The following is a 14257-nucleotide window of genomic DNA, read 5'->3' on the forward strand; positions in this document are numbered from 1 at the left end:
CATTCATTAACTGTGTGTGTGTGTGTGCTGTGTGTGTGTGTGTGTGTGTGTGTGTGTGTGTGTGTGTGTGTGTGTGTGTGTGTGTGTGTGTGTGTGTGTGTGTGTGTGTGTGTGTGTGTTGTGTGTGTGTGTGTGTGTGTGTGTGTGTGTGTGTGTGTGTGTGTGTGTGTGTGTGTGCGCGCGCGCGCGCGCGTGCGTGCGTGCGTGCGAGCGAGAGGGTGATATTCGCTGTGCCATGCAGTTTTTTCCATTTGCGCGGCGGTTGCCAGAGTAGCAGTGACATCTACTTTATGGGCCTCCCTCACATCTATTTATTAGCCCATTCAGAACGGGTACACGTTATTGTGCATCATTATTTTATGCTTTAACCAGTGAAAAATAGCAGATCTACAAGCTCACAGCGTGAGCTTGTAGATCTGTTATTTTTGAAAAATTGTGGAAATTAGAATTTTGACCCGATTCTATTTGTGTCTTTTGAATCCTTCTAAGGTTTTTTGAAAAACCTTATGTTTCTATCTCAGCAATCTGGCCAGCCATCGTCAAAGAAAAGGTCCTTTTCACTTAACTGGAGCTCAGTTAGTCTGTTCTTGAGAGACTACTATGTCAGTAGTTCTCAAACCTTTTCAAGTGAAGGACCCCAAAATGATATGTATTTGGCCACGGACCCCCATCTCAAAATATCTAGTTCCAGGGACCACCCAGAAGCAAAATTTTGTTACAAACGTTAGCTTAAAAAAATACATATATTATTCAAAGATGTGCATACATTTTTACGACTTTTTCAAAAAATAGCAGAATCTACAAGCTCGCAGCGCGGCTGCGAGCTTGTAGATCTGCTATTTTCACTGGTTAAATCAGTCAATAATTCGAGGCCCTAAATGGGTTAGAATGAACCGAGCAGGATCTTTCTGTATGCCTGAACACTCCTGTCTGCACGTATGGAGATATATATACTGTATATGCATGCTCTGTGTTGTATGGAGATATATATACTGTATATGCATGCTCTGTGTTGTATGGAGATATATATACTGTATATGCATGCTCTGTGTTGTATGGAGATATATATACTGTATATGCATGCTCTGTGTTGTATGGAGATATATATATACTGTATATGCATGCTCTGTGTTGGGTGGAGAAACCACCGTTTCATGCACAAAAACTGTTACTTTTTTCAGGATTCGGATTCAGGAATGGCAAAGAATAGAATAGATCTACAAGCTCAAAACACGTTTGGAGCGTGTGGATCTGCTACTTCTCATTTGCTTTTGTGTCAGTGTTGATTCTGTTGACTAAAAGACTAAGATTTAGATATTTAGTCGACTAAGACTAGACTAACACAATAAAATGGGACTTCAACTAAATGTTGTTATTCAAAAGACTAGACTAAATGCTTTAAAAATGAACAGTGTTTTGTGTGATGTTGTAGTATAAAGGAGTAGAGCAGTGATACTCAAACTCCGGCCCGCGGGCCACTTCTGGCCCGCAGCGCAAATTTTGACTGGCGACCAGCTTAATGTCACGCATCCAACAAGCTTTAAACTGAGCAGATTGGACCTTCCCTTCCAGAGATAACGGCCAAAACATCTTGAAAGATACTATTGAAATCGCAGATATTCGCAGATTCTTTCTCTTTTTTTTTACCAGTGGCTTTGCCAATTATGAAGCAATTGAAAGAGAGATGTGCTCAGCTATCTTTAACATTATCCCACTTGATAGCAGGCAGACAGATAGACAACAACCCAGACAAATAGCAGACAAATGTAGGCTACATTAGTTTGTTTTAGTGTTTGTGTGGAATATGCTAATTGCACAGAATTATTAAAAAGAGAGAAAATTTAGCAAATTACTTTGATTACAAATTGTGTCATGGACAGAATATAAATGGAATTCCAAGCCATAAAATAATGCACATTAACTTACGTTACGTTACGTTACGTGGAAATAAATCAAATAAAAGAGAAGTTATCAAGTAATGTCGTTTTATCAACTGGCCTGTGGCCCCTTGATATTTGTGTAAAGTGGCCCACAACTTCAGAAGTTTGACTATCCCTGGAGTAGAGGGCCTTAATTTATGATATGTTTGTGTTTATGAAAAAAACAAAAAAAACACAAAAAAGTTAGAATATGGAGATTGATTGATTGATTTCTGATTGATTTGTATTTATTGACAACAAGCATATGTACAGTACATGCAAAACAAAGGTGCACATTTATGTCAAAGGGATTTCACAAGAAAACCAGAGGCTTGTATTTCCATTGTGGTCCCATAACTACGGTGAAAACAAAACAATAAAATACAAACAATTTAGTTTAAAAAAATCTGGTCCATGTGGCATTCAGGAAACTCTTCAGGGAGGACTTAAAACTAGATCCAATCAATTGTGTGACTGGAGGCAAACCAAGCTGCAGAACTATAAAAAGAGGACTTACCAATAGATCAGAGGTTTTTTTGCCTTGACAGCAACAATATATTTATTAGATTTGAACTACAGTAGAATCCTTCTGTCTGCTTCAACAGCCCTGCTGCAGCATGTACTGTATGTGTGTAACGGAGGTGATCTGAACCTCCCCACCCGGCTTCGAACCCGGGTCTCCCGCGTGAAAGTCCAATATCTTAACCATCACTCCAAATGGATATCCCTATGGAACGAGAGCAGATACTAGACTTTTGAGGCTTCAAGGCTGGGGCTGCGACTCTCTCCGTCACATGCCTACAGTATATGCATGTACTGTACACATTTACTCTATGTATTCTACTACTGTATGTGTGGTAGTCTTCAACAGGGGGTCCTCCAAATCTTTGTGTGATTGAAGCTTTTTTTCTCCTTTTCTATATTAACCACTTGAACCCTATAGCGTCCATATTCTGAGAACTTTTTCCAAAAATAGCCGATCTACAAACTCACAACGCCTCGAAAATAGCCGATCTACAAAATCACAACGCCTCACGCCGCGAGGCGTTGCGAGCTTGTAGATCGGTTATTTTTCGGCAAAGAGGTTTGGTGTAGAGGGGAAAAAGAGAAGACTAAGTACTGCAGAGTGAAGAGTCATATTTATTAAGTATTGACAGTTCAAGTGGTTAAATATCTGAAAATAATCTATGGGTTGTAGGGGGTCCCTGCTACATCTCTCTCTCTCGACAAAGGGGTCCTTGGCCAGAAAACGTTGAAGACCCCTGTGGTAGATGATTTATATATCAGTGTTTTTTTATCCTTTTAGACTTCTCGGTCCATTTGGTTTCATTTAAACACTCTCAATAGTTAAAAGATCTATAACGGTCCATTTGGTTACCAACTCTCCATCATTTAGCTGGGGACCACCTGGAACCTCCTCAAAGACCACTGGTGGTCCCCAGACCACTGGTTGAGAACCACTGGTATAGGCCTATATATATATATATATATATATATATATATATATATATATATATATATACCTGGCATCTCTGTATTTTACTGATGTTTTCTCGTAAATTAGAAAACGCGCAAAAGTTACGAGAAACAATATGCATTACGAAAAACAATATGCGTCATGAAGCCATGCTTTGTGAGCTTGTAGATCAGCTAGGCTATAAAAAAGGAAAGATTTTGAATCATTAGGATCCCACTCCACATCTCAACATAAAAAAACATGACATTTATTTACACAGACAATTAATTACAATAGATAGACAATGACATTAAAATTTACAAAAGTCAATATCGAGTGTGCGCGTAGGATTTTATGAATATTGAACCCATGAAAATGATTGACAAGGAAGAGCCTTTGGACTGAATAAACACAAAGAATAGATCCATGCTCTGTTCTTTTTATTCCTCCATTTCCTGACGAGTAACGACTCTGCAGACACAAGGTTTCACCTGACACCCAGGATGTGGATGTCTATATATCTCTACTATAAACGCACGCACGCACACACACACACACACACACACACACACACACACACACACACACACACACACACACACACACACACACACACACACACACACACACACACACACACACACACAAAGCACACAAAGCACACAAAGCACTTGAAGAGCTGTTGTGTTGCTTTATAAAACACTTGGCTTTGTTGCAACAACAAGTGCAATAAATCAGCTGAGAGCATCTTTGGCTGCAGTGGTTGAGCGGGCAGGCGGGCAGCTACAGTTCTCAAGTTAGTTCAGTAGTGTTTGCAAGGTAAGCAAAAGAAACAGCTAAAACCGCCCCGCTCCGGCCATTTCCGGTTCCGAGTTACCGGCCTAATGTGGAAGTATAACAAACTTGGCACCACTGGGATGACTGGGCAGCGGAATTGCCCACAAATAAAAATGCTAGGGGTGTAACGATACATTTTAATAGTGATTCGATACATATCACGATACATGGTTGACGATACGATACATGGACGATATTGGTTCATTCATGGCGATACGATACGATTCGATTCAATGATTTAAAATCGATATAGTAACTATTTAGCAAAGGAATTAAATCTGTGTGAAAGGTGTGGATAGTGCAGGTTGTTAAGAGACACATGTATTATTATGTATTATAAGTAAACAGTGATTATCTGCCAAATACATGGACATTGTATATTGACAAACCTGCACCTTGACATGAACATAGAGATTACACACATTTATGTATGTACTCTGAGAGTGTACACATGGAACCAAATGGACCCATTTGTCCCCTCTCAGCGTTATAAATGGATACATTGGCACAGATCATTTACCCACACACATTTATCGATAGACCAGTGTAGCTGTATGGAAAGGAAAAGTAATTAAACCCCTCCTTTTATATTTATTCTTCCTAAAAAATGCTAAATACAATGAACAAGTAGATATTATCGATACAATCGATTCTATGCACTGCCGATACGATACAAAAAAAAAGTTACGATTCGATTTTAGCTGTTTTCATTTTGATATACTTCGATTTTTTAAGTTAAAAATGATATTTGGATACAGTTACTATATTGTTACACCCTTAAAAAGTACACAAGGCGTAAAAGGTGTTTTTGGCAGTTAGAGTTGATATCATTAACATTCATAAGTCTGCTTTGAGTGACAGGTTTACACAGACCTCTGGGAGTGTAACTGTTGATAAGGATTCTTAACATTCCACATTTAGACAACCAACCACATCCTGTCATAGTTATTATCTATGTTAGCTTCCCCTGGGATCACAATTAGCCTACTGTAGCTAGTGTGGGTGAAAAGTAAAGTAAAGGTGATATTGACCCTATTTTCTATAACCCACCAATGTTTGTCAAAATGGTATTCATCTTTTGAATAAATTCCATTTAGTTTTAGTAAATCTTTTGAATGCAATTCCATTTGGTTTTAGTCAGTCTTTTGAGTGCAATTCCAATCAGTTTCAGTCACATTTTAGTCATCTGAAATGTTATGGTTTATTGGTTTTAGTCTAGTTTCAGTCGATGTCACAAGATCTTAGTCGACCACTAGTTTCAGTCATCAGGTTACATCTCATCAGTGATAAAGGGTTAGTTAGGGTCAGGCTGTGCAGCATATATAAAACATCATATCGTCATCACAATATCACCATGCACAAAATAATACCAGGTATGAAGGATGTTTTAGAGAGAATGTTTAAAGCGTATCAGTGAGACACTGTATTGTATATTATATTCATAGTTTATGTGTGTGTGTGTGTGTGTGTGTGTGTGTGTGTGTGTGTGTGTGTGTGTGTGTGTGTGTGTGTGTGTGTGTGTGTGTGTGTGTGTGTGTGTGTGTGTGTGTGTGCGCCGCGCGCGCCACACAGTAGCGTCAATCGTGGGTAAGTGTCAGTCACAGTCAGGTGTGTTTGTGTGTGTGAGTCACAGGTGTGTGCGTGTGTGTGTGTGTGTGTGTCAGTCACCAACTTTCTAGAGTGTGTTGATCCAAGCATCAAAATGCCACCCTAGACTTCAGGATATTACCCAGGGTGCACCAGGGGAATTGGGGGGTTTGGGCAGGTGTTTTGGTGGTGGCACACAGTGTTGCTCAATCCACAAACCTTTCAGAACATCATTTTTTTTAAATACAATAATCAATTTATGTCATCTTATTTTGTCCAGTGTGATCATACAGTAGACTTTTCATTGTCTGCATGCTATGTTAATATTAGTTTACTTACAGGGTTCCCACGGTCATGAAATTCCTGGAAATATTTTGAAATTAGAAAAATATTTTTCCAGTACTGGAAAAGTTTTGGAATATATCAAGGGTCCATGAAGGTCCTGGAAAAAAATAGCTATGCATTGTCTTTGGTTATTGATTTTGTTAATACCTTTGAAATTACAAATTAAACATGGGCCAAATCGTCAAATATTAGAGACAGAAATTGTGAAAATAGTCGTTCTGCATGAGCATGTAGATCGACTATTTTCACAATAGAACAGTGTTATACAAAATTCCTCAACTCTTAGTGCTCGTCAGGGTGCTGGGGTCCCCACTTAAAACATGATTATTTCAGGGGTCACGGCCTGAAAACACTACACTACCTGTCTTTGGGCATTGCACATACTGTAGGAGTATTGAGTTATTGAGCTGAATTATTGTTATATAGTCCTGGAAATTGGGTTAAATATTCTGGAAAGGTTTTGGAAATGAATTGGTAAACATGTGTGGGAACCCTGTTCTTAGTTATCGCAGCAGGTTTTCCTAATATCTCTGTCTGTCTGTCCGTCTGTTCCATAGCAACCACATAGAGTCTTACTGGTCCTAATATCTGTCTGTCCGTCTGTTCCACAGCAACCACATGGCGTCCAACTGGCAGACATACAGCGGGATGCAGGACCAGTACAAACAGGAAGACGTCCAACAGGTAGAACCTTTAAATGAATAAAACATTACTACTAGGGATGCGACCATATATCTGCCGATGTTTGCCGTTATCGGTCAATATCGATAAATATCGTTAAATAAAGCTGACATTAACTGATGGCAGTAGCCGATATTTATCTGTTGTAGGTAAACCTACATTTTGCTGGCTATGTTGGTGTGTTGGTTATTTGCAGCCTGCACCAAGAGAATAGATTTTTTTTTTTATCCCACAATTTTGTAACCCATTTTTTCACCCAGTGCCAATTGCCTATGTAATCCTGGGCTCTGCTCTCCCTCTGCCGCGCTTCCTTCTATGCATGAGGAGTCCAAGTTGCTTCTTTTCACCTGACAGTGGGGATTTCCCCGGTTTGGACGTAGCGCGTGGAAGGAACACGTTATTCCAACCAGTTCCTTTCCCCTCCATCAGGCGCCCCGGCTGGCCAGGGGGAGGCATTATTGAGACCAGGATTACGTGCATGTTTTTGTGAGGGTATCAACCCTAGGAGGCACGGGGAGAACATGCAAACTCCACACAGAAAGGCCCTGTCACTGAACAGTTATTTCTTATGACAGGGGTCTTCAACGTTTTCAGGCCGGGGACCCCCAAACTGATGGGGAGATGGAGCAGGGACCCCCTACCACCTCGTAGGGTGGGGGGGTCGGGGCTACGACATATTTTTTATTTTAAACATGTACAAGTTACAGCGAGCAGGGTGGGCCGTACCACTACCATTTCTAAACATACTACTTATTAACCGAGAACCAATGTCAATAATATCAACAATCTGTCAATTGCATAGTAATCATGTATTCAAGCTATTCAAAATGGATCATGATTTATTTTTTTAACAAATGTGAAAAAAAAGAAAAGAAAAAAAACATTTTTTGAAATCTTTTTTTTTTTTTAAGCAATAATTTCGCGGACCCCCTGCAGTACCTCCGCGGACCCCCTAGGGGTCGCGGACCCCCTGTTGAAGACCCCTGTCTTATGATGATCTTTGTTTCCGTGGCCCAAGAGGGGGAACAATAACACCAAAAACTAATTAGGTAAACAGGTGCCCCAGTAGCGGCTGGTGAGCGAAAACACTACATATCCCATCATGCAACTTGGCAGCCAGCATCATGGAGTGTCTATTCTCCATAGTAGTCCAGTAAAAATAAGACTGAGGTTGGACAACATTTTGTTATTTAGTTTTTCAACTGATTCTGACAGGAAATTAGGTCTACTAGCCAGGATAAAAAAATCTACCATGATCTGCTCACTGCAAATACCCACAGTGGCCAAATCAAGTTGGGCTCCCATCGACTTTCTATACAGGAGGAAAATACCCAGAAAAAACATCTGCTTTAAGTAGGATGTGAGGGGTCTAACTAGGGGTTTGTCATTATGCTGAATCCATTGCAAGCATTTGTTTTGCACAAAAACATTCATTGGCCCCATAAAACGCCCACAAAACTGTGGAAAAGTGATGACTCATCACTTTTCATCACTAAACCATCATTTTCTGGGGCCATTGTTAGCCCAAGGAATGTTTTTTGTTTTTCTTGCAATGGATTCAGCATCATGGCAAACCCCTAGTTAGACCCCTCACATCCTGGGTATTGGGTATTCTGGGTATTTTCCTCCTGTATAGAAAGTCGATGGGAGCCCAACTTGATTTGGCCACTGTGGGTATTTGCAGTGAGCAGATCATGGAAGATTTCTTTATCCTGGCTAGTAGACCTAATTTCCTGTCAGAATCAGTTGAAAAACTAAATAATAAAACTTTGTCCAACCTGAGTGTATTTTTTCCCTAGATTTACTAGACTATAGGCTCCGGTTCTATGCTGATGCAAAGAAACGGCTTTATCTCGGAATCTACTTCCAAAACGTCAAGAAGGCAGAGAGACGCTCCTTTTCACGGCGACACTTGGGTCGTGACGGTCGGCCGTGGTTATAAGATTTTAGTTTCTCGACTGAATGTAAACAAACTGACGTCCATTTAAAAAATCGTCAGATTACACAACATGCACACGTATGTGGCTTCCGGGGCTCTTCAAAATAAAGCGTAAGTGAGCACATAGAATTACCAAAACAATGGCAGCACATGTGTTAAAAAATAAATCCCTTCAGGATTTATCCGCTCTGTGTCGGGATGTGTTCTCCACCATGACCAGCGACCGTTTATTATCCCTGAACTGCGTTCGTGGAAAAAGTATTCACATTTTTTACTTAAGTAAAAGTATCAATACTGCAATATATAAATACTCTGTTAGTTCAAGTCCGGAATCCCCAATACTAGTAAAAGTACAAAAGTATTGGCATCAAAATGCGCTTAACTTAGTTATTTTCCCTGAACAGCGTGCTATCAAGACCATCATCACCCATGAGAGCTACAACCCCATGACCTTTGACTACGACGTGGCGCTGCTGGAGCTGGCATCGCCCCTGACCTTCACCAACACCATCCGCCCCATCTGCCTGCCCGCCAAGTCTCACTTCTTCTCCCCTGGCATGGGCTGCTGGGTGACCGGCTGGGGAACGCTCCGGGAAGCAGGTAAGAGATGGGACTAAAGAACTAGAACTAAGACTAGCAGAGAAGAGATCCAGTAGAACTAGGACTAGTGGAGAACAGATCCAGTAGAACTAGGACTAGAGGAGAAGAGATCCAGTAGAACTAGGACTAGTGGAGAACAGATCCAGTAGAACTAGGACTAGTGGAGAAGAGATCCGTAAGACTAGTGGAGGAGACTAAATCAACTGTACATTTAGTTGACAAAAATTCTGCTGGTATTTAGTCAATTAAAACGTTGCGAGGAGGTATAGAGCGCCACCATATCAGTTTTTCTCCATCTCTGCCATTAAGGCTCATGTTTTTTCTCCTCTTCGTCTGTCTGTCTGTCTGTCTGTCTGTCTGTCTGTCTGTCTGTGAGAAGCTAATCTTTGGCATTGTTGGGACTGATGCCCGACTAGACAAGGAAATAATAGTGAGGAAAAAACAAAATCACCTACCTGGGTTGCATCTTAGAGGCAAACCTTTCCAGTGACAAAAATGTCTACTAGGGTAATCAAAAAAGTCAAGCAACAAATACAAATGTGTTTCTTGCAGAGGGTCGCCCCGCTGGTCAATAGCAATACACGGAAGACTCTAGGACATACATGGGCAACTGGCGGCCCGGGGGCCACATGCAGCCCCCACCTTCACTTAATGCGGCCCACAGGTTAATATTGGAATACTGATATAGTATTGATTTCAGCTGTTACAATTCCATTTCCAACCATGCAAACATGACTCGCTTTAATTACTTCAGTCTATATTAGACATAGCAGCACTTTTTTTTTATTTGTTTTTATTTTTATGTCCAATATATTTAAGTTCACAAAGTTAACATAAGAACATATAAATGCATTTGAAATCAAATAAAATTGTTACTTTTCAGGATTCCAATAAAAAAATAGCAAAAATAGCAGATCTACAAGCTCAAAACGCTCTACTATTTTTGCTATTTTTGACTCTATATGCATTGTGGCCCTCTGGAGTGAATGTGAAAATATAGTGGCCCTCTCCATCATCAAAGTTGCCCACCCCTGCTCTCGGAGGTGCACTCATTCTGCCCTCCTTGGCTATGGAGCAGCGTATGGTATCGCAATGCCCCAAATGCCTTAAAGGACAACTTTGTTTTTTTTTTACAACAAGGGTTCATATTTTAGATTGTAATTAGAGAAAAGAAAAAGTGAGTGTTAAAATGTTTTCATTTGCTTCGTTTATATTGTTTTATCGCGTTTACCGTGCTAAAATGTGGGGCATGCGTACGCATGGGGGCATGCGTGCAATATTTCTTTTTAGACACAATAAGCCAGCAGTTTCTTTATTGCTATTTACAGTAACACTTCTAGCCCCCATAAGTCACATCCAACCATGAAAGGTTGCGTTGCATCTTGGGAATGGGCTTATTCTGTGTAAAATGACATATTTAGCCACTTGTACGCATGTCCCCAACCACTGAAATAAGAATCTCTAAAACAATAGAAAGAAGTAAATGAAATAATTGTAACACTCATCTTTTATATTCTTTAATTACAATCTAAAATATGAACCCTTGTTGTAAAAAACTAAAGTTGTCCTTTAAAATCAAAGCCCCAAACAGCCCAGAACAAACTAATTAGGGTCCTGCTTGGCCTTCCTTCTCGGGCTCACCTCACCTCCCTTATCACTACACAGTATACTTTAAGTGTGGGGTGGCTCATGGTAACTGACACCACTAAGATACCCATGTACCTGACAAAATACTTCCTAAACGTCAATGATGTCCACAATTACAACACCAGAGGCAGTTCCACAAATCACGTTCAACCCAGATTTTACTCACTTTGAAAAAGGTTGAAATTCGTTCTCCTGCTATACCACTAACATGTGGAACGCTCTACCACAAGCCTTAAAGGAGTGTAGATCCCTAATAGTCTGGCTGCCAGCTTAGCATTTATGCTAAGTTGGTATCAAAGGTATGATATTTGGTATATAGTTTTTTTTATTGGCCTAAAATGTTGTCTATATATACGTTCATGAAACCACCTGCTGACGGCCTGTCAGCATTGAGCAATTTCTTTTATAGGGGGTAAAAGTGTGTCCCATTCACTTACTAGTATACACAATACTATAAAGGAAAAAAATACCCCCAAAAAATCTGCTTGAAGTAGCATGTTTGGGGTCCAACTAGGGGTTTATAATTATTCTGAATCCATTGCAAGTATTGGTTTGGCATGAAAAACATTCCTTGGCCTAAAAACAGCCGCACAAAAATATGATTTTGTGATGAGTCATCACTTTTGACAGTTTTGTCGTGGCTGAGGAGGGGTATGGAATGTGGTATATAGTTTTTTTTATTGGCCTAAAATATTGTCTATATACATAAAGTCATGAATCCACCTGCTGACCGCCTATCAGCATTGAGCAATTTCTTTTATGGGGGTAAAAGTGTGGGGCCCATTCATTTCACTATACTATAAAAGGAAAGAAATACCCCCCAAAATCTGCTTTAAGTAGCATGTGAGGGCCTGAGGGGTCAAACAAGGGGTTTATAATTATTCTGAATCCATTGCAAGCATCGGTTTGGCATGAAAAACATTCCTTGGCCTAAAAACAGACAAACAAAAATATGGTTTAGTGATGAATCATCACTTTTCACAATTTCGTGCTGGGCTTTTTAAGCCCAAGGAAGGTTTTTCATGCAAAACAAATGCTTGCAATGGATTCAGAATAATTATAAACCCCTAGTTTGACCCCTCACATGCTACTTAAAGCAGATTTTTGGGGGGTATTTTTTTCCTTTATAGTATAGTGTATAGTAAGTGATGGGCCCAGACTTTTACCCCCTATATAAAAAATTGCTCAATGCTGACAAGCCGTCAGCAGGTGGTTTCATGAACGTATATATATAGACAACATTTTAGGCCAATAAAAAAAACTATATACCAAATATCATACCTTTGATACCAACTTAGCATAAATGCTAAGCTGGCAGCCGGACTATAACTTCCTTTAAAATCGATCTGAAAAGTCACCTACAGATGGCTGCTACTCGAAACTCGTAATACTAAACCCATACTTCTCTCCTCTTCCCCACTGTAAATATATTTTACTTATTTTCTTTTTTTTCTGTTTTGCTATTTCTTTTTTTTTTGCTATTGATGATAGCCTCTGCAAAGTACTGTGTTCTATCCATCTGTATTTCAATGTTATATGAGATAGATAAAGGCGCTCCTGTGCAATTAAGCCAAAAAGGGTAGTTGACCTTGTACCAGTGAGTTGTACTACCTTGTCATGAAACTGTACCCTTTCCTATGGAAACGTATAATAAATTCTTCAATCAATCAATCAATCAATCAATCAATCAATCAATCAATCAAAAGACATTGCAAGCACACTCTGACAGAACATTCCCCCCCCCCCCCTCCAGGTCGTACAGCCCGGGTCCTCCAGAAGGCCTCGGTGAAGATCATCAACGACACGGTGTGCAACATGGTGACGGAGGGTCAGATGACCTCCAGGATGCTGTGCAGCGGCTTCATGGCCGGGGGCGTCGACGCCTGCCAGGTGAGACACGCCTCCTCGTTAGGGTTTACCCAAGACGGAAATAGAAAGACACGCCATCTCTGGTTTACTTCCCGTATCCGCGTGACATAGGTGGACACATGCTTAGGAGGCAGGAAGCAGTTTGGAGTCTATTCATTTACAACACAGCTTCTGAAACATTCTTTAGCTCCATGGTCACTGAACGCAATTTTGTATCCAATGTGTCACCACTCACCAGACACATAATATTCCCAACATTTCCACACTAAAATGGCTTTTTTCAGAGAGAGAAATCAGGAGATAATCAACTTTATTATCAATCTTTCTCTGTCCCAGCAACACTCTCTTGCGGGATCTAGAACCAGTAAACAGGACGTTCAGGAGATTCGCCGTCAGATGCCGCCGTCCACTTAGGAGGCTTTTTGTAGGATTTGTGTACCATGTCACCCTCTAATGGCTCCAACCAGGATGCATTTTGTATAATGTGTATTTAAAGTCTTTGGATTTACTTTTGAACCCCTTTCCCCTTCCCCAATTCATCCCTCCCACACACAAGCTTGTAGATCAGCTATTTTCAGAGCAGAACCAAATCAGCCATTAGGACATTGTTGTCGACTAAATTAACTGTAGATTTTGTAAACTAAAATCTTAAAGTATTTAGTTGACTAAAACTACCGGTAGACTAAAACTAAAACATTTCAGATGACTAAAATACAACTTAAAATTAAATGGAATTGTATTCAAAAGACTATGACTAAAACTAAAAGTTTCTGTTAAAGTCAACATTATTTGGTGTGTGCCCACCTCCCACCCCCCACCCTCCCCCCATGGCAGGGCGATTCGGGCGGTCCCCTGGCCTGCTTCGAGGAGAGCGGGAAGTGGTTCCAGGCGGGCATCGTGAGCTGGGGCGAGGGCTGCGCCCGCCGCAACAAGCCTGGCGTCTATAGCCGCGTCACCAAGCTGAGGGACTGGATCAAAGAGAAGACGGGCATCTGATGGTGATGTCATCAACACGGGGGGGGGGGGGGGGGGGGGGACATCACGGTGACAAAACAAAAATGGTAGAACATTTGCGTCACAATCTTTTCGTTTGATTTGCCCGCCGACCAAGAATGGAAGACACACACATACACACACATGCATACACACACACACACACACACACACACACACACACACACACACACACACACACACACACACACACACTCAGGGGTGAGTTACTAGGGCCCAAGGTGGAGGGGCCTTAATTATTTTATACTTTAGCTATTGAAAAATAGCAGATATACAAGCTTACAGCGCGGCACCGAGTGCTGCGCTGCTTCTAGATCTGCTATTTTTGAAAGGTTGTGAACATGTGTGCAAATCTTTGAATAT

The 14257-nt window shown here is 40.7% G+C and overlaps 1 protein-coding gene across 1 annotated transcript in view; it reads left to right on the forward strand.

Annotated features, from left to right (window-relative positions):
* Positions 1-13876, forward strand: part of st14 (ST14 transmembrane serine protease matriptase) — a gene marked incomplete at both ends in the record, with an annotated part of 107593 nt that extends 93717 nt beyond the window's left edge. The window contains 4 exons of the mRNA XM_080744203.1: positions 6756-6828; positions 9169-9364; positions 12765-12901; positions 13715-13876. Of these exons, the coding sequence (XP_080600329.1) occupies positions 6756-6828; positions 9169-9364; positions 12765-12901; positions 13715-13876 (568 nt within the window). The remainder of the gene's footprint in view (positions 1-6755; positions 6829-9168; positions 9365-12764; positions 12902-13714) is intronic.
* Between the last annotated feature and the right edge of the window lie 381 nt (positions 13877-14257).

Source organism: Nannobrachium achirus (genome assembly GCF_963921795.1).
Source record: "Nannobrachium achirus genome assembly, chromosome: 2".
NCBI classification, from domain to species: Eukaryota; Metazoa; Chordata; class Actinopteri; order Myctophiformes; family Myctophidae; genus Nannobrachium; species Nannobrachium achirus.